At 45.3% G+C, this 26,886-nt stretch overlaps 1 protein-coding gene across 3 annotated transcripts in view; it reads left to right on the plus strand.

Moving 5' to 3' along the window:
* FGFRL1 (fibroblast growth factor receptor like 1) overlaps positions 1 to 20,860 on the plus strand; it is a 165,536-nt gene extending 144,676 nt beyond the window's left edge. For all 3 annotated transcript variants that reach the window (XM_083503446.1, XM_083503448.1, XM_083503447.1), the window contains exons 4-7: positions 1,895 to 1,975; positions 10,680 to 10,964; positions 15,617 to 15,970; positions 19,276 to 20,860. In XM_083503446.1, the coding sequence (XP_083359572.1) occupies positions 1,895 to 1,975; positions 10,680 to 10,964; positions 15,617 to 15,970; positions 19,276 to 19,697 (1,142 nt within the window). In that variant the 3' untranslated portion in view covers positions 19,698 to 20,860. The remainder of the gene's footprint in view (positions 1 to 1,894; positions 1,976 to 10,679; positions 10,965 to 15,616; positions 15,971 to 19,275) is intronic.
* The last annotated feature ends 6,026 nt before the right edge of the window (positions 20,861 to 26,886 follow it).

Genomic DNA, 26,886 nt, shown 5'->3' on the forward strand with positions numbered 1-26,886 from the left:
AAAATCCTCGTTTCCAGTATATTGTTGCCATATGTCGGTTTGCTTTGCTACTAGCTACCTGTAACAAACAGCTCCAAATATACCCCGAATGGTTCCTTATAAATTTCTTTTTGGGTTGCAGAAACTTGCAATGGTAAAATCTGCAAGCCATTTCCAGTTTTGAGAAGTGAAGTAGGCAGAACTCTGCTGCTCTGTGTTGGGAGCATGTAGATGGAGTGTTTTCCAGAGCATCCTCAAGAACGCTAGGCCATTGTATCTTTGGTTGCTTGTTCTTCCTTTTAGAACCTCCACTGCATCCTGATTTTAGAAGGACAAAGTACAAGATGCAGGTCTTGTCAGAGTTGCCCTTGCGTGGGACATACAGAAGGGTAGACTGAGGCACCAGTTACCTAGTCAGCTCACTAGGCTCAGGAGCAGTCGGCATGTCTGTGTTGGTGCCACAGAGATGGCCTAAAAACAGTAGCAGCCATCCCCCTTACCAAGATGGAACAGAGCAGGGGGACAGCAACAATGGGGTGGTGCTTTCTTTTATGCATAAGGATAGTAATTTATTACATGCACATCCTGCCTTTTCTGGGGAGCTCAAAGTAACATACATGGTTCCCCACGTTATCCTCCCAACCACCTGTGAAATACTGTATTTTTCACTCCAAAAGATGCACCAGACCATAAGGCGCACCTAGTTTTGGGAGGAGGAAAACAAGAAAAAATTATTCTGAATCCCAGAAGCCAGAACAGCAAGAGGGATCTGGCTTCTGGGATACCGTGTGGCTGTTCTGGCTTCTGGGATAACCGCGCCAAGCCTCTTCAGGGCAGCGGGATGAAGGCTCCCCCTGCCCGAAGAGGCCGCACACGGCTAAGGCAGAAGCCAGGACGGCGCATCGCTGAAAGGGCGCTGCGCAGTTCTCCCTCTCTGAGAGGGAGAACTGCATAGCACCCCTTCAGCAAAGCTGGAGAAGGAACAGAAGGAGCCCCTTCTGTTCCTCCTCTGGCTTCCAGGACAGGCGCTGCGCAGAGAGGGAGAGCTGCGTAGCACCCCTTCCACGAAGCGGAAGGAGGAACAGAAGGGTCTCCGTTCCTCCTCCCGCTTCGCTGAAGGGGCGCTGCGCAGCTCTACCTCTCTGCACAGCGCCATTCACTCCATAAGACGCACTCACATTTCCCCTTACTTTTTAGGAGGGAAAAAGTGCATCTTATGGAGCGAAAAATACGGTAGGTCAAGCTGAAAGGTGGTGAAGTAGCCAAGGGTCACCGAGAGAGTGTTATGTCTGAGCAAGGATTCGAAGCGAGGTCTCCCCACACCTTGTCTAATACTCATAAGCACAACAACATCTGCTTTGTCCTCAATACAGTAACATTCAGCACTGATGCTTTCCCTTCGCCACAGCTTTTCCCCACTGCTGGTCTCCCAAACGGTTTCATTGGCTCAAATAAGCACAGATTTATAGAAAGGCACCATGTAAGCTTCAAAATAAATAAAGCAGTTTTTCACTTCCTGGATTTTTCTGAATTCTGTGAAATGTTGCCTCCAACATGGCCGGTTCCCAGAAGTCTCAGTTGCCTCCTCAGCTATAATTTTGATTTATGCCATCATTTGCAAGGAGTGTAAAACAGTTCCATCTCCTCCTTGGGAACGCCAGTCGGTAAACATAAACAAAAGGGCTTTGGTTCGCTATTAATGGAAGCATTAATTAATCTCCCATCATGTTAGTAGCCAGCTGAAAAGCTAAAAAAACAGGAAAGAAACTGAACTGGCAGCAGGTAGCAAAAACATATTCAGCGTGTTGGAATGTGCCATTTAATTCAGTTCCTGCAAAAGCACAGCTGCGTTCCAGTTCAGATGCTGCTTTATGATGTTTTAAACTGTTCCTCCTTTCCCTGTCGTTGAATCTAGATGATGCAAGTTCAGGAAGAGAGAGTCTAGCACCCGAAGTTCCCAATAGTGAATCTGAAGATCATTCTGGAAAGCTCTGGGGTAAGCAAAGACGCATTCAATTTTACTAGCTATGTTATGGCTAGAGGATAAGAAGACGGAACACATTTCCAGTTAACAGGGACTTCGCTGGCAAGATATTATTCCTGTGGAACAAACACATATTGCAGCCAAATAGACTTCGACTGATTTTTTTTAATGTAGTTAAGATTTATTATTGTAAATAATTACCGTATTTTTCGCCCTATGGGACACACTTTTCCCCCTCCAAAAATGAAGGGGAAATGTGTGTGCGTCCTATGGGGCGAATGCAGGCTTTCGCTGAAGCCTGGAGAGCGAGAGGGGTCGGTGCGCACCGCCGGGCTCCCAAGGCTTGCGGACAACAGTCTGCAGCCCGAAACCTGGGGAGCGCAGTGGAGCGCGCCCCGGGCTTCGGGCAGATTTCTGCAAGCCTGGGGAGACGGGTGGGAGTTCCTGCCGGGCTCCCAAGGCTTGCGGATAGCAGCCTGTTCTGGGGGCTGGGGTCGGGGGAAACTCGGGCTTCCCCAGCCCCCCGCCTGGGGGGGGGATAATTTTTTTTCTTTATTCCCCCCCCCAAAAAAACCCCTAGGTGCGCCCTATGGGCTGGTGCGCCCTATAGGGCGAAAAATATGGTAGCTGATGCTAATCTTCCTTTTGACAGTTCGGGTGGCCATTTCAATGTCTGACCATTTTAACGGCATCATGCTCGCACCTTGTATTTTTGGCCGAATCTGCATTCTCATATTTCAAACTCTCCTTGCCAAAATATCTGCATTGTTGCAATAGGGTGATCTTTCTTTCTATCTGTATTTTCGTGACACTTTAACCTGTAACATCAGTTCACCTCTGTGTCTTGTTTAATCGACTCTTTAAACAACCTTGAAGTTTCTAACCCATGATGCACTGCAGTAATAAGGTAAACAGAGAGGGACAAATACTTCAAGACTATTTACCTAAGCTGAGTAATTGTTTAAATTGGTGTGCAATCAATACCTGCTACAGTTCAAACTGACAGCTGAGTTTTCCACACACACACAAAAACAACACAAAAATATGAGAGACACTATTGCAAAGTGGAAATCCTCCAGCTGGTTTTGCAGATAACTAAGAACCACCACACGCTCCGCAACGTAACATCTGTGTTTGCTGTCTGTTTTCTCTTAGAAACACTTGTTTTTAAAATAGCACAACAGATTTTATAAAGTCAAGTCATGGCATGAGCAATGGAATAAAATGTAATAATGCTACTCTGAACTAGAAAAACAATCACAACTTTGTATTTCTAAATGTTATCCTTTGCTTTTGTCAGATATTTTGCATATATACAGGGATCTAACAGCTAGTCAGGAAACACATATGGCATACCATGTTAGCACACGGCATCTTTTAGTTGTTTTAATTATTTGGCTTCCCATGATCTGGGCTAAACAATGGGGGTGAAGACGCTCCTTCAGGGACACTGGGCCAAGGCCATTTAGGTCAGCACCAACACTTTGACTTGTGCTCAGAAACATACTTTGAGCCAGTGAAGATCCTTTAGGACCGGTGTTAGCGTATTTTTTGCTCTATAAGACTCACTTTTCCCTCCTAAAAAGTAAGGGGAAATGTGTGTGCGTCTTATGGAGCGAATGCAGGCTGCGCAGCTATCCCAGAAGCCAGAACAGCAAGAGGGATTGCTGCTTTCGCTGCACAGCGATCCCTCTTGCTGTTCTGGCTTCTGAGATTCAGAATATTTTTTTTCTTGTTTTCCTCCTCCAAAAACTAGGTGCGTCTTGTGGTCTGGTGCGTCTTATGGATCGAAAAATACGGTATAGGGTCCTGGCGGCCACTCCCAGTCAGCAGCCTGGCTGCCGCATTCTGGATTACAAAGCAAATTCCCAGGGATGTGTAGTGGAACACTTGAAAAAAGAAGATGAAATACGAGGTGCTTTGTACAAAAATCCTTTGACCCCTTTGGTCTAGCTAGCAAAGCGTCAGCAAATTATACAGATTTTGGAGCAGGTGTTTACAGAAAAGAAAGATAACTCCCCCTTTCATTGCCTTTCTTTCTTTCTTTCTTTCTTTCTTTCTTTCTTTCTTTCTTTCTTTGTTAACTTGGCATCCTTTCTTTTCCCCACCCCCCAATGTGCATTCCATTTTTTTTCCTGGGGGAGAAATTTCACAGCTGTTTGATCTGGCTTCAGTGTAACATACAGAGAAATGGAGAGCAGCTTAGGTGAGGCAGGTAATCACTTTACCTATTTGAGAGAGAGAGAGAGCGCAAGTACACTCAAAAGTATTGCTTTCCTTTCTGATTGTTGTGAGCAAGATGAGTACTACTACTACTACTACTACTAATATTTTATTCATATCCTGCCCTCCCCAGCCAAAGCCAGGCTCAGAGCGGCTAACAACAGTAAAAATAGCACAGTTTACATAAAATCACAGTCAATTAATTGAAATACAGTCTAAAATCAATTCAGAATCAAATTAATGGCAACCATTGGGCTAGAGTTCTATGAGGATTACCAAAGGAGGGGGTCAGGCTGTGCCCTGGCCAAAGGCCTGGTGGAACAGCTCTGTCTTGCAGGCTCTGCGGAAAGATGTCAAGTCCCACAGGGCCCTAGTCTCTTGTGACAGAGCGTTCCACCAGATCGGGGCCACGGCCGAAAAAGCCCTGGCTCTGGTTGAGGCCAGCCTAACCTCTCTGTGGCCTGGGATCTCTAAGATGTTTTTATTTGAAGACCGTAAGGTCCTCCGTGGGACATACCAGGAGAGGCGGTCCCGTAGGTACGAGGGTCCTAGGCCGTATAGGGCTTTAAAGGTTAAAACCAGCACCTTGAACTTGACTAAACTTGACTAGGGCAGAAACGAGGAGAGGATGGGAGGAGGCAAACTACAGACCATGGATTACATGTTGGAGGCAACACTAAGTAAGCCAGCAAAGTTAGCTATTACAGAGTTACCTGTTCTCGGGATTTCATTGAACAGTGATACCTCGGGTTAAGAATTTAATTCGCTCTGGAGGTCTGTTCTTAACCTGAAACTGTTCTTAACCTGAAGCACCACTTTAGCTAATGGGGCCTCCTGCTGCCGCCACACTGCCGGAGCACAATTTCTGTTCTCATCCTGAAGCAAAGTTCTTAACCCGAGGTAATATTTCTGGGTTAGCGGAGTCTGTAACCTGAAGCGTATGTAACCCGAGGTATCACTGAATTGTAGCTTTATCATAAAGCCTGGGTTTTTAGAGTTACTTTGAAGGAAAGAAGGTAACATAAGGAACAAGCATGCAGGTTAAACCAGTGTAGACTCAACCTCCCCCCCCCAAAAAAAAACCCATTAGGGGCTGCAAATATTGATGAGACATGTGGTAATTTCCATCTCTTCCCTTTCTAGTTGACTTCCAGGTCATGCATGTAAACTCTATCACTGCCTTTTTAATTAGACTTAAGCGCGTGGCGCTGTGGGTTAAACCACCGAGCCTAGGTCTTGCCGATCAGAAGGTCGGCGGTTCGAATCCCCATGACGGGGTGAGCTCCCGTTGCTCGGTCCCTGCTCCTGCCAACCTAGCAGTTTGAAAGCATGTCAAAGTGCAAGTAGATAAATAGGTACCGCTCCAGCGGGAAGGTAAACGGCGTTTCCGTGCGCTGCTCTGGTTTGCCAGAAGCGGCTTAGTCCTGCTGGCCACATGACCCGGAAGCTGTACGCCGGCTCCCTCGGCCAATAAAGCGAGATGAGCACCGCAACCCTAGAGTCGGCCACGACTGGACCTAATGGTCAGGGGTCCCTTTACCTTTTTAAGCCTAGAAATGTTTCAGAATTGTGCACCCCAGAATTGTTTGGTAGGTTGGAGTCATACTCAGCAAGACAATGGACAGAATCATGAAAGGCATGCTGACTTAGCACGCTTCCTAATCTATCTTTCCTGATGCTCTCCCAAGTTTTAGAGGGTAGATTAAGCATCTCAGAAATGTTGGGAAATGGCACCACTTCTACACTGCCTTGACAGTGTACTCAGTGGCTAAATGGTTGGGTTTGGGCATTGGAAACCCACCTTAAAATCTCTGTTTAGGAAAGAATCTTGCTGAGTGGCTTTAGGCAAACCACAATATTTCCACGCGTCGCTTAGTTTGGCTCCAGTATGCATATTTGTTGTTGTTCAATAGCACTGATTGGGATCGGGGCAAGGGATATGGGGCTGGGACTAACCTTTTTCTCTGTGCTATTTGCCATGGGAGGGGAGCTTCTTTTGACAGCAACAGCAGCTTCAGACAGAGCCATTTTCAGTAGGACTGCAATGCAATGTGCAACACATGGGAAAGAGTTAGTCCCCTCCCCCTTGAGCCACAGTCCTGGTGATGAACAGGGGGTATTGAGATTGCAACTTAGAAAAAGGGACGCGGGTGGCGCTGTGGGTAAAACCTCAGTGCCTAGGACTTGCCGATCGTATGGTCGGCGGTTCGAATCCCCGCAGCGGGGTGAGCTCCCGTCTTTTGGTCCCAGCTCCTTCCCACCTAGCAGTTTGAAAGCACGTCAAAGTGCAAGTAGATAAATAGGTACCGCTTTATAGCGGGAAGGTAAACGGCGTTTCCGTGTGCTGCGCTGGTGCAGGCTCGCCAGAGCAGCTTCGTCACGCTTGCCACGTGACCCGGAAGTGTCTCCGGACAGCGCTGGCTCCCGGCCTCTTAAGTGAGATGAGCGCACAACCCTAGAGTTGGACACGACTGGCCCGTACGGGCAGGGGTACCTTTACCTTTACTTAGCAAAATATATCAGTGTGTACCCAGATACATCAACTGCAGTTAGGCATTTGCATATCAAATAAAGCACCACAACTGTGGTGTTCCTACAGAGCCCCCGGTCATTTCACGGACTATTGACCTGTACACCACTACTTTATCCCACCGCTACCACCAATTTTGTGGGGGAAAACCCAGGGTTCCCCAGTGAAGCACTGAGTCTCAGTCAGGTAGAGTTAACAATGAAGATTAAAGTTTATTTCAAACACAAACAAGTTTTACAATATATTCGAAACGCTGTCACTCTGTTCCCTCTCAGTCTTGTCCCTGTCTCTAACTCACTCTGACTCCTCTATCTTCCCCCCCAAAAAAGAACCAACCGAACTAACTGTCAAAACCTCTGGGCTGAGCCTCAAAATCAGGTAGGCTCCACCCCCGGGCTTTCTTATCGGTCAACCTATTAACCCTTTCTCTCCCCCAATACAAACGTATCCCCAAAGAATGGGCAAACACCACAACAATGCATACAGATAATTGTATAGTGGTACCTCGGGTTAAGTACTTAATTCGTTCTGGAGGTCCGTTCTTAAGCTGAAACTGTTCTTAAACTGAAGCACCACTTTAGCTAATGGGGCCTCCCACTGCCGCCATGCCGCTGGAGCATGATTTCTGTTCTCATCCTGAAGCAAAGTTCTTAACCCGAGGTACTATTTCTGGGTTAGCGGAGTCTGTAACCCGAAGCGTATGTAACCCGAGGTACCTCTGTAGTAGCAATTGCAATAAAAGCAACATGGCAAATCTGAATGAATCGGTGCAGGAGCAAATGCCTCAAAATGGCACCCGTGTGTGGCAAGGTAGATTGATAGACTAGAAGTGAAAGGAATGGCGCTAGACTGAGAGTAAGTCATGAGGGTGAGCAGTTTGGACCTCTTTTTCCTTAAGGACCTTTTCCTTAACAGTTGCTTTAGCAGGGCTGGGATTTTTACCTTCTAGATTGGTTGGTGTGGTGTTGCTCAGAAATCTAATAGCTCTGCTGACAAACGGGGTTGTCTTTTGAAGCTCCCACGGAGCGTGATTGTTTTCGCTGCAAGGGATGCCTCCCGCTTTCAGGGAGATGATCTGGGGAATACCTACACATTTACACACCAGTCCCTACAGAATGAGCTAGGATATCACACTTGTCACTCCAGCTGTCTGCTAGCTCGTTGAATGCCGGAGTCACTCCCGTTCATTGGGTTACACATGAAAGCCCACGAGCAGAGAGCAAAGCATTTCTGTGCTGCGCAAGAAAGAGTTTGAAATAAAATATCCTGACGTGGCCGAGACCCAGAATGTCAGGGTGGGGTGGAGAAGGGGACACTTGCTGCTCTGGCTAAAAATGTTCCTGGAGGTACAATGTACATAAGGGAGATGTTTGAGCTGGATTCCCCCATCAGATGTATCCGAAATATGAGGTCAGTGTGTGAGAATAGATGGACAGGCTGAACAGGAGGGGGAACGGAGATGAGGTTATGAGGGAAAGTCTGCGCTTTAAAGCCTTCTCACATAGTGAGAGCTACGCATATCCTTTCCGTTTCCACGTTGTGTGTTCAGAAAGAGGAGCCGCCACACTCTGTTTTGTTGTTTGGCCTGAAGATAAGGAAGAATGGCTGGGAGGAGGGCATATCTGTCTCCATTCCGTCCCCTGCATGTAGGCAGATTACATTTGCCCAGCTGCATGCCGGAATTGCCAGAAGCCCCTATGGGAATGAACTTGGCACTGTCCACCATTCCCTGCAGCACACACCTATGGATTGCTTTATTGATCAGAAAAAGATCTATTCATCTCTCCATTCTAATTTTTTCAGCCCATCTTTGTAAAATAAGTGATCCAGTGAGGTATCAATGTGTAGGGAAGCAGGTGCACTGTGGTCTAAACCTCGGAGCCTCTTGGGCTTGCCGATCGGAAGGTTGGTGGTTCGAATCCCTGCGACAGAGTGAGCTCCCGTTGCTCTGTCCCAGCTCCTGCCAACCTAACAGTATGAAAGCACGCCAGTGCAAGTAGATAAATAGGTACCGCTGTGGCTGGAAGGTAAACGGCATTTCTGTGTGCTCTGGTTTCCGTCATGGTGTTCCGTTGTGCCAGAAGCGGTTTAATCCTGCTGGCCACATGACCTGGAAAGCTGTCTGTGGACAAACGCCAGCTCCCTCGGCCTGAAGCGAGATGAGCGCTGCATTTCATAATCGCCTTTGACTGGACTTAACCATCCAGGGGACCTTTACCTTTACCTTTATAGAATGCACACATATCAACATATCTCAGTAATTAAAATTAGTACATTCAGAGTGTTTAATTTTAAGAGCACTTATGTTATAAGATGGCAGGTGCAAAGAAGAGCTCTATATCATCAGTGTATTGTTGGCAACTTACTCTCCAACTCCAGATGATGCCACTCACTGGTTTCATGTAGGTGTTAAAAAAGCATGGGGGATAAAAACAGAACTCATGGCACCACCCTCAGAAAATAACCCAAGTAGAACTGGATTGGTGCCACACAACCCAGCTTGGACAGTCACTTCAGAAGAATGCCACGGTCGACGGTATCAAAGGCTGCTTAGATATCAGGAAGAATTAACAAGGGCACACGGTTCCTGTCTCTCTCCCAACAGAGATGATCATACAGGGTGATCAAGGAATTTCCCAAACCAAAACCAGGCCTAAACCCTGATTGAAATGGATCTGGAGTATCACAGATAGATTTTTGAAAAGGATACAGTGGTGCCTCGCAAGACGAAAAGAATCCGTTCTGTGATTCTCTTCGCCTAGCGATTTTTTCGTCTTGTGAAGCAAGCCCATTGACGGATTAGCGGATTAGCGGATTAGCGCTTTTAGTGGCTTATCTGCTGATCGGATCAGCTGATAAGCAGCTTAGCGGCTTAGAAAAAGGGGGGGAAGGAAAAAAACCCCGCAGGAACTCGCAAGGCATTGTCATCTTGCGAAGCAAGCCCATAGGAAATTCGTTTTGCGAAGCACCTCCAAAACGGAAAACCCTTTCGTCTAGCGGGTTTTCCATCTTGTGAGGCATTCGTCTTGCGGGGCACCACTGTAAAGGTAGTCCATTGGTTTTTATTAGCTATCTTTGAAAAAGCTTTGATACAATCTGTGTGTGTGTGAGTGTCTGTGGGTTCTGTGAGGTAGCTCAGACAAATTGAGTGCTTTTCAAAGCAAGCTTGGTACTTGGTGGAAAGCCTGGTACTTGGCCTATAATTCTTGTTAGGAGAAAGAAGTTGTGATAAACAGGAACTTGGTAAAATGCAATGTGCACATGTATAACAATAATACCTATCTCATACTATGGTTCTGTGTGCTTCTGATTCTTCCTTGTGTTGATGGTTTTGGAAGGTTCCCAAATGTTAGCACTAAAGAACTGTAAGGTTTGTAGGATGATGGACTCTGCGTCACCTGTGTAGCTTAGTGCCTTATAGATTTGGCTTTCGTTGCTCATGGGCATAACCCTCTGACTCACTGTATACCCAGTACGTTTCCGAGCACGATTCAAAGTGTTGGTGCTGACCTTTAAAGCCCTAAACGGCCTCAGGCCTGTATATCTGAAGGAGCGTCTCCACACCCATCGTTCTGCCCGGACACTGAGGTCCAGCGCCGAGGGCCTTCTGGCGGTTCCCTCTCTGCGAGAAGTGAGGCTACAGGGAACCAGACAGAGGGCCTTCTCGGTAGTGGCGCCCGCCCTGTGGAATGCCCTCCCATCAGATGTCAAAGAGATAAACAACTACCTGACATTCAGAAGACATCTTAAGGCAGCCCTGTTCAGGGAAGTTTTTAATATGTAGTGCTGTATTGTTTTTAACACTTGATTGGGAGCCGCCCAGAGTGGCTGGGGAAACTCAGCCAGATGGGCAGGATATAAATAATAAATTATTATTATTATTATTATTATTATTATTATTATTATTATTATACCGTTTTGGCAGTTTTCTTCCCCCCCTTGATGCCTTGCTTGCCTTTGCAGCTCGCCCTCGGTTCACTCAGCCGGCCAAAATGAGAAGGAGAGTGATTGCCCGACCTGTTGGGAGTTCGGTACGCTTGAAATGCATGGCTAGCGGGAATCCTCGCCCGGACATCAGCTGGTTAAAAGACAACAAGCCTCTTATGCCGCAGGTGATGGGGGAGAACAAAAGGAAGAAGTGGACGCTGAATTTGAAGAACCTGAAGCCAGAGGACAGTGGGAAGTACACCTGTCGGGTATTCAACAGAATTGGGGAAATCAATGCTACCTACAAAGTAGAAGTGATACGTAAGTACTTCAGCTTCCTCACCTGGATGTACCGTATTTTTCCGCTCCATAGGGCGCACCGGACCATAGGGCGCACCCAGTTTTTAGGGGGGAGAATGAAGAAAAATAATCTTATTTCCACCCCAGCCCCAAAGAGCAGCGTACAGGATGTGCGCAACCTCTTCCTGCCGGCGGGGTTGTGCACAGCTATGTCACAAGCCAAGGCAGCCAGCGGGATCCATCCCGCTGGCTGTTTTGGCTTCCTCTTTAGCCTTTTAAAGAAGCCATAGCCACGTGCAGCCTCTCCCTGCTGGAGGGGCTGCGCACGGCTATTCCTGAAGCCTGCAGAGTGGGAGGGGTCGGTGCGCACCGACGCCTCTCAATCTCCAGGCTTCAGCGAAAGCAACGCGAAACCTTTGGAGCACGGAGGGCGTGTCCCCTCTGCCCTTCGGAGGCTTAGCGTTGCTATTGTTGAAGCCAAGGAGCCTGCATTCGCTCCATAGGACGCACACACATTTCCCCTCCAGAGAGGAAAAAGTGTGTCCTATAGAGCGAAAAATACGGTAAGTCCCACTTAAATCAGATGGGTTTGCTTCCAGGCTTAGGACTCAGAAATGAAACGCATACAATGATGATCCCCAAACTCTACACCTCTTTGTGATGTAAATACTGTAGTGGACCCAACAACATGCAGAGAGGTAGCACGTGCAAAGAGATAAGTTTTATTGGCTCAGATATAGACAGGAAATGTAGAACAAAGCTAATGAGAACTTTTCACAGCTATCTGACCGGGTCGAGTCTGTAAAAAGAGGCTAAGCAATTGGGAAGACCTGGGATTCCTGGAACTGTTCCTGATTTTGGACCCATAAAACGATTACAAAATCTTAGCAGCAGAACTCTTGGGACAGATATGCTAACCCTAAACGGATACTCTGCTGTCAGGAGAGTCGATGAGTAGGGATCCACTCTAACAGAAAGCTATAATTTGTCAAAATGAAAAGTATTTGAAGAGGTGGTAATTGTGCGTTGACGTTTTTATCACGTAAAGGAACACCGGAAAACGTTCCTTTTTCATATCGGCAGTGCTTTGTGTTTTGGGCTCAGTGACAGAAATGCTAATAATTGGGGCAGCTAAAAGTCACTGAAGAGAAATGGTAGAATCTCATCACTTGAATTATTGAAAATGTAAGGCTTGTGGGTGATTAGATCATTCCCACGTCGCCACTATCACTGCCTTCCCTTGTGATTTTGTGAACTGTCTCCTCCATCTCATTTGTTTTCTGAGCCAAATCATGATCTGGCGTTACAACATTACTCTATGTTGACTCAGAAGACTATTATTATTATACTAGAAGAGAGACTGCAGGAGGAAAGCTCTAATGTTCTGTCCAACAACCAATGGGCCACATGGTATCTGCTATCTGCTACGTGCTTTTCCTAGGTGTTGCTTAGGATGGAACATAACAGTTACTAACCTGCAGTACCATGCACAATGTGACCTTATGGCAGTGCCATTATATTGTCTGCTTCGACAGTATGTAGGTCCACTGAAGTGAGCACCACCACTCTCATTGATTTAATAGATCTGATTTGTACCCCTTGGTTTTTGGCGTAATAAAATTAGTTCTGCTGTGGAAATTCCCACATCCAGAGGGAATCATCTGCTCAATGATAACTCTTTTTCTGTGTAAAAATGTGAATGAAAAGCACATGTGGCAGGATTCTGTTTTGTGTTGAGTATACAAACCTGCTGGACATCTGGTAATGATGAAGAGGCAGCTCTGTGGAGGCAATAAAAACATGTGTTTACATTAAAACCGGGAGCAGAGACATGGAAATGAATCAAGCCTCATCTTAATGTCAGAGGCGGCATTTTTACTTCATCAAAACCAGGCAGCACTTGTAACAAGTTCTCTTCTGCCCCCCCCCCATTTATCTTGGCTTTTATCAAGCCAAAGATGTAGATATCCTTTGTTTTCATGAGCTTTGGCAGGCTAAGAATGAAAGTTGCCAGACTTAGGCAGATAAAGGTTTGAAGGGTTTCTTAATATTTTGGCAGAAGGCTGAGGGGTAGTTCAGGATTTACTCCATTTCCTCACTTAACCCTTCTCTCTAAGCTACTGGTCACTTGTCACCTGCTTATCAAAATTTAACTCTTTCCAGCTTGTGTCTGCCACAAACGTGTTAGTATAATTTACGGCAGGGATGGGGAACCTTTTAACAGCCTGAGGGCTGCATGGATAACCTTTTAGGGGCTACCTGGCAGGGCTGGGCAGGACCAGAGACCAAATATAAGTGGGCAACAGAGGAAATGCTTACCGTATTTTTCGCTCTATAGGATGCACCCGACCATAGGACACACCTTGTTTTAGAGGGGGAGAACAAGGAAAAAAAATTCTCCCCCTCTCTGCTCAGCGCCCCTTCAGCGAAGCGGCAGGAGAAACGGAGCCCCTTCCATTTCTCCTCCCTCTTTGCTGAAGGAACGCTGCGCAGCTCTCCCTCTCTGCTGAAGCCGGGAGAGTCTTGCTCTCCTGGCTTCAGCAAAAGGAACCTGAAGCCTCCGGAGCGCAGTGGGACCTCCCGCTGCGTTCCGGAGGCTTCAGGTGGCTATCTCTGAAGCCTGGAGAGCGAGAGGGGTCGGTATGCACCGGCCCCTCTTGCTCTCCAGGCTTCAGCGAAAGCAACGTGAAGCCTCCGGAGCGCGGAGGGAGTGCTCCCTCTGTGCTTCGGAGGCTTCGCATTGTTTTCGCTGAACAAAGGAGCCTGCATTCGCTCCATGGGATGCACGCACATTTCCCCTTAATTTTTGGAGGGGGAAAAGTGCGTCCTATAGAGCGAAAAATATGGTACTTTTGTAGGCCACATTTCAGCCATGCAAAAAACAGGTTCCTGCACATTCTTTTCCATCCTCCATTCAGGCAAGCAAGCAAGCAAGCAAGCAAGCAAGCGGCATTATCGCAGTGCAAGGCACTTGGGGAGGGTGTGAAGTAGAACCACTGTGGTTTCTCTGAGGCTTCCTCTTCTATGTGGTTGGTTGTTTTATCTTTAACAATACTTCCCACCAGTTTTCCTAGGATGGATGTTAAGCTAACTGGCCTGCAATTTCCAGCCAACCCCCCCCCTCCTTTGGATACCCTTTTTTTAAAATTGGTGTTATGTTGACCATTTCCCTGTCCTCAGATGCGGAGGCTGATCTTAGAGACAAGTTGCATGTTTTTGTTAGAAGATCAGGAATTTCGTAATTGAGTTCTTTGAGCACTATCAGCTGGATGCCATCCAGACCTGGTAATTTGTCAGTTTTGCTTTTGTCAACAAGGCCAGAACTTTGTGTCTCAGCACCAATATTTGTCTGAGTTCCTCAGACTCCCTTAGTGTGAAAATTAGTTAAGCCACAGGGATCTGACCTGTATCTTCCACTGTGAAGACTTGCAAAGAATTCATTCATCCTCTCTGTAATCTCCTTATCTTCCTTTAGCACATCTTTGACTCTCTTGTCATCCAAAGGTCCAAGTGCCTCCGTAGCCAGTCTCCTGCTACTAATGTATTCTCTCTTTTTTTAAAGCATCCCTTATTGTCTGCTTGCATTTCCTTTGTCAACATTTACATTCCTTTTAGTTCTCATTCAGACTAGATTTCTATTAGTAGTAGTAAGATTTTATTAAGGCTTTTCATAATACAATACAATAAAAAACACAGTAATCTAAACAGAAACAGAAAGGTTTCCATTTTCTAAAAGAAGCCTTCTTGCCTCTTATAGCTACTTTGACACTGCTCATTAACCACACTGGCGTTTTCTTGACCCTTGTGCTTCTAACATTGTGGTTTTAAACAACTCCCAAGAGTTTTGCAGAGGTTTGACTCTCGTGATTTTACCTTTTGACCTCTTTTCACCATTCCCCACATTTTGGGGATGTTTCCCCTTTTGAAGTGAAATGTGACAGTGTTGGATTTTGCTGGTAATGGACCACATAGAAGTGTGGCTGATTTAACAGCATTATAAAGGAAGGAAGGAAGGAAGGAAGGAAGGAAGGAAGGAAGGAAGGAAGGGTGGAATGGTCAGATGACCCCTCACGTGTAAAGGAGCCCCATAGTCTGCATGCTCAGTGCATATGTGAAGCAGCTTAAAAGCATACTGTGCCTAAAGGTGAGGGGGAATCCAGAGTTTTGTTAACAGTCCGTCATAGTCCATCAGAAGGAATGCATTAAAAAAAGTTGTTTGGTTTGTTCTTACTTCCTTCCCCCCCAAAAAAATATATATATTGGTTTTTACAATGTTATAGACAAACAAACACACAAAACAAACAAACATGCCAAACATAACAAACATAAATCATAACCTTATTAGAAATAACAGTTATTAACTTTGTAGAGTGACTTCCTCGTTCCCCCTTTGTTGAATTTCATTGCCTGTCCTTATAACGGTTTTCCAAATCCCAACTTTTATAGAATTTAACTTAAACATTAACATCTTTAAATCTTCTCCTTATAGTATTAAACATATTATTTTATCACTTAACATAAATACAATCCTAAGCCCATTAAAAATCTGGAAGCTATTTCCAGCTAATTTAACTTAACAAATTTAGCTAAATAATCATTAAATTTATTCCATTCTTCCTGATATTCCTCCTCCTTCTGGTGGCGGACTCTAACCGGTTTGTTCTTACTTCCAGAGAGAACAAGATCCAAGCCAATTCTTACCGGGACACATCCTGTGAACACAACGGTAGACTATGGGGGGACAACCTCGTTTCAGTGTAAGGTGAGGAGTGACGTCAAGCCTGTCATTCAGTGGCTGAAGAGAGTGGAGTATGGCACTGAGAACAAATACAATTCCACCATCGATGTTGGGGGGCAGAAGTTTGTGGTGCTGCCTACGGGAGAGGTCTGGTCGCGTCCTGATGGCTCCTACCTGAACAAGCTCATGATCACAAGGGCTAAGGAAGAGGATGCTGGAATGTACATCTGCCTAGGGGCAAACACCATGGGATACAGCTTCCGAAGCGCATTTCTCACAGTGCTACCAGGTGAGGTGCTAGGTTATTTCCTTGTTTATTGAGCACTAGCCTGTCCTTCATTCGTTCCTGGAGTTTATTGTGGTGGCCATTAAAATGGCCAGGCTGAGTTCTAAGGCAAAGCCTACACAGAAAGTTCCACTCTCCTGTACAGAACACCACTTCAAAAAGACAAAGCTAAGGTAAAATACTCAACTGTAGGTCAGAAACATGAAGATAATTTCTAATATTCCATGTGTTAAGATTTGGGTGAACATATCAGACGACACAGCGGTTCTTCAAACAGCTCTTGTTTATTCACAGGCCAGGACAGAACTGAACTGAAGGGTTCAGTCAGCCTGCTTATATAGAGCTCTAGTACAACGTAACTGTAACAATTTTCTAAAACTATCCAATCACTGAACGTCACTTTCGATCCCTTATTTGCATAACTATCTACAGTATCCCCCTGCTGGCCCAGGGTGAGAACTTCAGTACATAACACCACGAAATACACCGTACAGACAAGCATCAAGAATTCCCTCTCATATTCTGCTTATAGGTCAAATGCCAAGAAAGTGAGTTCTTCTTAGATGAACCAGCCAGGTGCATTTCAACATGGCGTCTTCAGTGAATAAACATTTGTAATCTTAACACAAAACCCTGTACCAATAATAGTGGTTTCGTGCCTCAGATAAGGTACGAAATATTGTTTAAAAAACCAGTATGTTATACAACCTTACCATTCACCCATAACTTCAGTATAACAATTTCAAAACTGGAATAAATAGTAGTCCAAATTCAATATATTTAAATCCAGCACAAGAAATAAAAAAGAGATGTTCTTTGAATTATAAAAAGAATATAGTCCAAGATTACAACAGATTATACTAAGCATATCTTGCTCAGCGTTAGCTACTTGCCCCTTTAGTCTCTAGTTCTGTTACAGGCATCTGAAGATTATTATTAATTCTAAAAACCATTAAGAAGACATTGCCATGAATCATCATCTAAAATCATTAAGTCTGACGAAAGGCCCCTGGAACTGTCAGAGGAGGACACAGAGCTACCTCCCAGTCCGCCCTTTTTGCAACGGTGTTATCAGTCACAAAGCAACACAGCAATGTAGTTAATTTTGAACACAATGGAAAATCCTCCCACAGCTCTAAAACTGCTATGTAAAGATGATCTCTTCCAGGGTGCTTAACCTTCTAGCCATAGAAAGTACAGTGGAACCTCGGGTTACAAACGTGATCCGTGCGGGAGGCACATTCACAACCCGCAGCGCCGCGTCTGTGCATGCGCGGGTCGCGATTCGGCGCTTCTGTGCATGCGCAAAGCGCGATTTAGTGCTTCTGCGCATGCTTGAGCCCCGAAACCCGGAAGTAACCCGTTCCGGTACTTCTGGGTTCGGCGTGGTGCGCAATACGAAAACACATAACCTGAAGCGTCTGTAACCTGAGGTACCACTGTATACAATAACTCAAAGATCCTCAACAGCCAGTTATTAAAATAACTGACATCCCATCATTATGCACATAGCAAACAAATTCACTATGAGCTATAGTATAGGAGATCAGTTTCACTCTTCATTTAATTTAATTTAAGATCTTCAGGGTGACTACCCAATCCAGTTACCACCCACTCAATTTGTTCTTCGTAGGGTCCGAAACTTAAGTTCATATTCAGTAAAGTGTTTCGCCAAGGGGACCTACATTCTATGATTACCGAGTGCAGCTTTTATGCTCTAATACCCTCTTTTTAATTTTTCTGGTAGACACACCCACATACATGAGCCTATAATGCACACTGAACTTCCTACATGACCCCTTGGGTGTTGCAATGGTAAAAACATCGCAGAACATGCTTTCTTCCATCTGTCCAATTGACAAAGTCCTCAATTTGTCCCACAGGCACAACAGTAATTACATAGGATATTCCTTGTCACATTTTTTATTCTATTGATTGTGCAAACGCGTAGCAAATACCCAAGTGTCACTATTTACTAATTAAAAGAAGCTTCGGGAAAAAGCGATTTGGAATTTGAGAAGGGGAGGATGGGAAGTAACTTCCAGGCTTAGGGAAGGCTGGGGAGTTAGTCAATGTGATATATAGCCAGACGAGTTTATAACCAAAACTCTTCATTTTAGAGATTCATCGATAAACTCACAAAAAAGAGAAAAGCAATAAAAATTAATAAGTTACCAGGCTTTAAATCAGGAACACAGGGGCGACAGGTTCCTCATATCATTCCTGGTTTCCTCCCTTCCCTTACTGGTTTAAAAATTACTCCTTCCTCTGGGAGACCTTTCCGGCAGTGTTGCGATTGGTGGAGTCTTGACTGGTGAGGTGAGGGATGGGGCAGAAATAGGGGTGCTGCAACTCTGCCTTATTCAGCTGACCCCTGACCCATATTTATCAGTAACATTGCAAAAGCAGCATTGAGAACCTCCTTCTATGTTAACCGAAGGTTTAGTCCCAGTGAAATGCTTGGTGTACTGCAGCCCAGATACTCTGCATTGCAGCAGAATTCAGCGGTGAAAAAAACCAGCCTTTGCAGTTGAGCTGCATCTAGGCTGAAGTGCATAACTAAGTCGCATAGCTCAAGTCCCGACTCCTGGCGCGTTGATGCGAAGAAGACATTGTTGACAGGAGCTTCAATTCTCTATCTGCTCTGAGCTGCCTTATTACCAAGCGCAGGTGTTAGGAAACCATCTTTATGTGTCACTCTGACAAGTAAATAATTAATAATAATAATAATAATAATAATAATAATAATAATAATAATAATAATATATTTATACCCTGCCCATCTGGCTGGGCTTCCCCAGCCACTCTGGGCGGCTTCCAAAAAAATATTAAAATACTGTGTTACATCAAACATTAAAAGCTTCCTTAAACAGGGCTGCCTTCAGATGTCTTCTAAAAGTCTGGTGGTAGTTGTTCTCTTTGACATCTGGTGGGAGGGCCTTCCACAGGGCAGGTGCCACCACCGATAAGGCCCTCTGCCTGGTTCCCTGTAACTTGGCTTCTTGCAGTGAAGGAACCACCAGAAGGCCCTTGGCGCTGGACCTCAGTATCCGGGTAGAACGATGGGGGTGGAGACGCTCCTTCAGGTATACAGGACCAAGGCCATTTAGGGCTTTAAAGGTCAGCACCAACACTTTGAATTGTGCTCGGAAACGTACTGGGAGCCAATGTAGGTAAAACACAATTCAGGAGAGCGTGTGCAAGCTTCTGTGTGCCTGGCTTCTGATCTGAATCTCCCTGGCCTGCTTCTAATTAACCTTTTTGCTCTCTTGCTCTCTCTTTCTGTTCCCGTGCAATTGGCCATCCAGATCCTAAGCCACCCAGCCCTCCCGTGGCTCCTTCTGCCAGCAGCCTTCCGTGGCCAGTGATCATTGGAATCCCAGCTGGAGCTGTCTTCATCTTTGGAACAATCCTTCTGTGGCTCTGCCAGACCAAGAAGAAGCCATGCTCTCCTCCCGCGGCAGCGCCTATGCACAGGCCGCACCCCCGGGACCGGGTCTGTGTGCCGCAAGTCCCCGACAAAGACTGCATCTCCTCCATAAACTACGAGGAATATGTAGGAGCCCAGCAGCAGCAGCAACAGCAGCAGCTGCTGAGCCAAGGGTCTGCCCTGGCCCCAAACATGGCTTCCAAAATGTACCCAAAGATTTACACGGACATCCACACTCACACGCATTCACACATTGAAGGCAAAGTTCACCAACACCAGCACATTCATTACCAGTGCTAAAAGGCTACGCGGAGTTTATCCTGCGGTACACTCTGTGCAGACTTCTTTGAGTCAGCAAGGTGTGGGGGGGAAAGAAACCAAATTGAACAAAACCAATTATTCCCAAAAAAAGAAGAAGCGATTTTGCAGAAAAATGCGGAGAAAGGGTTTTGTTGTTGCTGCTGTTGCCGTTTGTTCTTACTGTGACAAAGGAATGATGAAGGAATTCCCAAAGGGTCAAAGGCAAATGCTTTCCCTGGAAAACGGGAAACTCCTGTTGCAAAAGCCAGCGGGAGAAGGGAAAGGAAGCTGGGCCTGACCCTGTCTGCCCAACCCCAACCTCGGTCGCTGCTTCTGCCCTTCAGCCACCTGTGGAAGCCCGAGGCCAGTGTGGCTCCATCCTTTGGCACACGCAGAGAAGGTCCGATGGCAAAGCAGAACTTAGACACAGAAGCATTTGAGTGACAGTGCAAAAGACGAAAAAGGCCACTGTGGCCGTTTCCGGGGGAGAGAGTTCTATTTAAAGTTGTGTAATGCTGCCTGATAGTTAGCAATAAACAAGCTAGTTGTGAATGGGTGACACTCTTTGGCCCGGGGGGGGGGGGCTTCCTTTTAAAGGACTTGGCTCCCCTTTCCCCCAATTGCCCCAAAAGCAAAGGACAATGTTGTACAACTCGCTATATTTATATTTAATTATAATAAGGATAATCATGCTGGTTTTTGTGAACACGAAAGAAAGGAAGAAACACAATCCCATTATGCTGCCCTCGTCTGCGATTGTCAGATTTTTTCAAGATTTATAGTGGTGTGCCTCTGAGCTGACAAGTGATAATACAAAACAAAGTTAAAGACGGTTCTTAAAAGAAGAATAAAAATTGACTCCAGGGAATTATGAATATGCTGAATATGCACTTGTGGGCATGGGGGGCGAGGAGGGAGGGGAAAGGGGGATCATTTTGTTATTTAATTCATTTCAGTTTGGGGTGGGGTGGGGATACAGCAAAACTGGACCATATTTTCCAATGATCTAAACCTTTTAAAATCTATATAGAGTTTTAACAGAAGACATGTATATTTAATTTATTTTTTAAAAGAAAAAAAATGTATGATATTTGTCTCAAAAACAGGCATTTCTATACATATTTTTGATCAAAAAATAAAGATTTTTTTTCCAGGTTGTTATAGATGCTAGGTTCTCAAATATAAGAAATATAGCTTTTAACAGTACTTTATTTAGGATCTTGAATGTCATATATTTGTTTGGTTTGTTACAATGGCTTTCCGCTCCTCCTCTTTTCTAGGCTCCACTCCTGTGTTTCTTTCTGTCTTTGTTCTCAAGATTGTTCAACAAATCTTGTTCTTTGCAAAAGAAATTACAGATTATTTTCCAACAAGAAGGGACTTTAAACAAATAGCTGGTGCTTATTGATTTCACTCACGAAACTGCCAAAAATCAAATGGTGGTTAAGTTTACTTCTGAAGGAGAGCTTACATTTGAGATCACACATGGATAGTATTTCCAGGAGACCCTTTTTTGCACAGTAAGTGTGCAGCCATTACTCACGTGATGCAGAGAATCCATCCAGTCTCCTCCTCAGAGTAGCAAATCTGTTGTCTAAACAGTGCATTTTTCTAGGATTCAAACAATGCAACATATATTTTTTTAATTGCTGGGGAAGTGCAGTTTCCTCCATGTGAGATTCATTTTGTGTGCTGGGTAAAATGTCAGACTCCTTCGATGCCACTAGCGACACAACTCCCTCACTTAGGTCTGTGGCATGTTGTGACCTCTTCTAGGGTTATTTTTAAACAGGCGTCAAAAGCTCTGTGCTCCCTTTCTGTGTGATTCTGTCGCACGGGTAATACTGTAGCTTCAGATAAAACTAATGCAAAATGGGGAGGCCAAACAGCCAAGCTATATCGGCACCACCGCACTAGAGGTGCACATGCTCTTCTCGTCTCAGTTCCAGGGCCTGTGCAGAAACCCATCAGTAAGCTGCGCAAGATAGTTGCCCCGAGAGAGAGTAGGGGAAGAGGGAGGCAGAACTCTACTCACCTCCATGATACCCAATTACCGTATTTTTCGCTCTGTAGGATGCACCGGACCATAGGAGGGGGAGAACAGGGGGGAAAAAATCTCCCCCTCTCTGCTCAGCGGCCCTTCAGCGAAGCGGCAGGAGAAACGGAGCCCCTTCCATTTCTCCTCCCACTTAGCTGAAGGGGCACTGCGCAGCTCTCCCTCTCTGCTGAAGCCAGGAGAGTCTTGCTCTCCTGGCTTCAGCAAAAAGAACCCAAAGCCTTCGGAGCGCAGCACAAGTTCCCGCTGCGCTCCAAAGGCTTCAGGCGGCTATCCCTGAAGCCTGGAGAGCAAAAGGGGTCGGTGCACACCAACCCCTCTCGCTCTCCAGGCTTCAGCGAAAGCAACGTGAAGCCTCCGGAGCACGGGGGGAGCTCTCCCTCTGCGCTTCAGAGGCTTCGCGTTGCTATCGCTGAAGCCAAGGAGCCTGCATTCGCTCCATAGGACGCACACACATTTCCCCTTAATTTTTGGAGGGGAAAAAGTGTGTCCTATAGAGCGAAAAATATGGTAACCCTGAGCAATAGGATTTGGGGTTAGAAATGTGACCTATTATAGCCACCTCTCTTATGTGCCAGTGCTGCACATAGGATACTGCAGGCGTGCTGAGTGTTCAATGGTAAAGTCGCCAAAAGAAGTGATGAGCATTGGTGTTCTATGGGAAGTGGGTCGAAAAATGAAACAAAAACGACGGTACTTTGCCATCCTCCTCGCATGACGGATGATGGAACGCAAACTGACGTGTGATGGAAGGACGACATTTGCCATTCACAGCCTGTCTTATTAAGGCCTCTGTTCTTTTTTACCATTATTGGTGTGTAATTTTTTTTTTGCCTGTGTATTAGCTCATGGTTTGAAGAATCGGGCCTTTCTTAATTATTGCCGAGGGATTTTCATGTACCTCTACGTTATCTGCAATAGGCATAGTCTAAATTTGAGCGGGATATAAATTTTATAAATAAATAAATATAAATTATAAGCATGTTTAATGTGTTTAAATCCCATTAAATTCAGAGGAAGGTATTTCCACGTAGATGCTGGCTGCCCCAACTTTCTTGCCACAAACCTTACAAATTCTTTGCTAACCTGGATCGCTCAGCAGTCTTGGTAAGACTGCCAAATACATTGGACATGGGCACTCCCATTTAATTTTGAATCTCCTCCTTAGCTTTTCTGGATACCCGAATACCCAAGATCACTAGATTTGATACCAATATCTAGGTACCTATATCTTGGAACACACTTGAGAACGGCGATGCTCTGACATGTCTCTCATTCATTCCAATGGAGCTTACACAAAATTGTGCCCAAGGAGTTTTTGTTTACATGGCTTGGGGGTTGTCACCGAAGATGTTCTAAAGATTACAAAATGGTGGTGTCAATTTGGAGAAATCAATCCGGCTTCCACACGAGCAAAGGGTACGTGCTGTGAATCAAAGGTGAAACCACGATTGAATTTTGCCAGGTAGGTTTGGTCTGTCTGTCGCCCGTATTGTAGCTGCACACCTCAGGTTGACCCAGCGAAATATCTACTGAGCATATGTTTTCTATTCCTAAAGTGCCACAGCTGTTATTTGAAACATTTCTACTACAAATGCAATAAACTCTTCTGCTTTGATGGTTGTGTGTTAACATGGACACCATAAAGGTTTTGTGAGAAGACGGATTCAGGGCGAGTCTTACGGGTGCCACCTGCCCCTGATAATCTGGCAGAGGCCTTTGAAGGTACCAATGACAGGTGTTTTCCAATGCAAATTATGTATTCATTTGATTTATTGGTCATAATTGACATAATTTGAGCAGCCATAAGCATCAACCCGTCCCTGTGCCAGCTGGGATAGTGAATACAGCCTTGATTCTGGGTGTGATTATTCAGAAATAAGTTCCACCATTCAGTCGGCCATTCTCAAAGGCGAGTGCTAATGAAATCTAGGTGAATTTTACTTGTGTGGGATGGAGGCTTATGAGCCAGTCTCAAGCACAGTTCCTAGCAAGTACATCCTACTGAACTGTTAGGATTGCACTGAGAATTACTGCAAATAGTTGACTCCACTCCACACTTTCAGGTGTGTGTTGTCTCTTTGTGGCTCAGGACAGCAGGGAATGTGATATCAGTATCCACTATTCCGATTGAATTTAAAAAAGCAGAATGTGGCAGCGGACTCCCCATTCTCTTAAAGCACATAACTTCCCCCAAAGAATATTGTTAAGAGTGCTGGGGGTTTAGCTATGTGATGGATAAATTACAGTTGTGTGTTGAGGTCCCCAGGGCCACCCCAATAACTTGCACACCACACAGAATTTTTTGTTTAAGATTTTTTGGCATAATTTTGGCCACAACTTTATTAAAATACAAATTTGTGAGTGGTTGCTTAGGCATGGGTTGTGACTATCTGCACCCACCATGGGGGACAGACTTGACATTCTGCACGATGCGAAAGTCAGAAAAGGGGAATACACTTGGGGGTAGCGTCGGAGCAGGGAACCTGCCCTCACCCCAAATGCAACCAGGAGCTCATTGCTATGGCCCGAGCCACCTTGACAGAGTGGACAAGCAATAGTTAGCCCCCGATTCCTTTAACGGAGTCCCTTGCAGCAGCAGCATTAGAGGGGCAGGCACTCAACCTACCAAGGGCAGGCACTCAACCACTGCCCCTCAACCAACCAAACCATAAACCAATGCCTAACTGCAACCTTACAAGTTGTGACAATTTGCTACGCAGTAGGCAAAAACCAAATGGCCCCAGACAATCAGCCAGATGGACAAAATTCCTACCGGGCCCCTGCCCCAAGAGCAGACGACCCCATGACAGGCATAGCAAGGTCAAAGCGAACAACCCTAATTCTAGGGAGGGGGGGATGGGCAATCCGATGCACGGTCGAAAAGAGGAAGCCCTAGCCTCGTGCAAGGAGTTTTAGCATTTCTGGCTGTCACTCAACAAATGGCAACATTAACTTCATCCCAACAACAAGGGAAGCCCCAATCGCATCAGTGGCCAACGAACAATTAGCCCGCCCCCAACTTTGGAGTGTCCTGGCGGCCCCCACCGCAACACGTGCTCTCCATGAAGGAGAACACGCTTTCCCAGGATTATTTGTAGTGTATATGCAGCCTGTGTTCTACCAAATTTTGATACACATTTTCCTGAACTAATGATACAGGACAACAGACTGCGACTTCATTTATTTTAACAAAAATAGTATTGTTCAGGCCAAGGTTTCTGCTAAAAGTTACCAGAATCTCCTAATGGATATAGGAGTGTCTGCTGTATGGTGAACTACAGTCACAGAAGTGGCATTAGTGTAGCTGAAACAAAAATCCCTTGTCAATCTGGCCTGTGAACTTGGTCTCAAATGTCAAAAGTTCAAAGTGTTTCTAAACTGCCCCCCCCCCCGGTCTTGTACTTTTCAGCCTTCTCAAAGTGAGAAATTTATCAAAATATTGCAGTTTTTAAAAGTGTGGAATCGGTAATCACGTTGTGAAGTGGTATGAAATACGGGGAAAATGAGGATTTTGGCATAAACTTGAAAATTCCATTTTAAAAGCTCATCAATAATAATAATAATAATAATAATAATAATAATAATAATAATAATTGAATGTAACATATTTACACTGCTACAGATTGTCAGAGATGCAGCCTTTGCCGGTTCTAATTAAGGCAATTTTTGAAAAGTGAGAGAGATAATAGCCAGGAAAAGCTTTGTGACACCAGTACTGTTATTGATGTGTCTTTACCCAGAATCCTCTGTCGATCCCGTGAAGCAATACATTTTCTGCCATATGCAGAATCAGAATCCATGGGTTCATAACCAGATGGGGTTTTTGGGGGGGGGGGGAGAAAAGGGGCCACTGTTGCTTTTCCTTTGGCAAAATGGGTGAATTGTCTGGCCACACCAGAGCTGCCTTTATGAATGGGCTGGCAGTGTGAAGGAAGAGGTTGCCAGGTGAGCAGTCATCCTTTCCACAAATCACTCTGTGTACAGGCTCTCAGCTCTCTTGAACACAGATGTTGAAAGGGTTTTTCCCTCCTCTGGTGCTTTAAACTTCAGAACTGGGGAGTATTAAATAATCACTTCAGGAAAGCCTTGGGTGACACTTGTTTTCAGCCATTCAGTTCAAAAGCTATGCTGAAATGTTACAACACACTTTGATAAATTCATACATTACTTCCGCCATCGTAACGCTTTCTAGTTCAGTTTTATTTTAATTGGGGGTTGATCTACAGACAGGCATATACCTTCCCATGTGGCTTTTGTCACATTAATCACATTTCCATCAATTGCTTTCATATTAAAGCAAGCTGAAGATCCACTTAACAAGAGTCGTAAGTAAAAATGGCAGCTCGGGTTGTTTTCCAGTTCATTACAAGTTGTAGCCATAAAAAGCCAATGCTTTGCCATATGTCATATTGACGTTTTTATGGTGGTTTTATTACTTCTGGCTCGTTTCCATGCTAAAGAGCAGTACCTTTGTAACACTGCCTGCTTAGCATGTTCTGATTATCATATTCCATTGGCCACATTTTGTACACCAGTTGTTTTCTTGCTCAGAAGAGCATGTATTTGAATAGTTAACTGCTGAATAAATAGTTAATGGTTCTACACTCACTAGGTAATTGATGGATGGGCATTGGGTTGAGATGAAAGACTTGATGTCACCAGAATTCAAATCCACCATCTCTGATGTTTTCACCATTCTCTGTGTAAAGGCTCTGTCAGCTAAGATGCTCCTTTAGCAGAGATCTGCCCACAGTTCCACCCCTAAACTGGGTAGAATTCTGGATGGGGCATGGGTAGCCTGGGGGAGGAGGAGGAGCATCAGAAACCACCCACCTGACTGGGTTTCCCCAACCACTCTGGGCATGTTTATTATTTATACCCCACCCATCTGGCTGAGTTTCCCCAGCCACTCTGAGCAGCTTCCAATCAAGTGTTAAAAACAATACAGCATTAAATATTAAAAACTTCCCTAAACAGGGCTGCCTCCAGATGTCTTTTAAAGAGAAGATAGCTGCTTATTTCCTTCACATTCCACAGGGCGGGCGCCACTACCAAGAAGGCCCTCTGTCTGGTTCCCTGTAACCTCACATCTCGCAATGAGGGAACCGCCAGAAGGCCCCCGGCGCTGGA

This window comes from Podarcis liolepis, assembly GCF_965112155.1.
Source record: "Podarcis liolepis genome assembly, chromosome: 5".
In the NCBI taxonomy this organism is placed as follows: domain Eukaryota; kingdom Metazoa; phylum Chordata; class Lepidosauria; order Squamata; family Lacertidae; genus Podarcis; species Podarcis liolepis.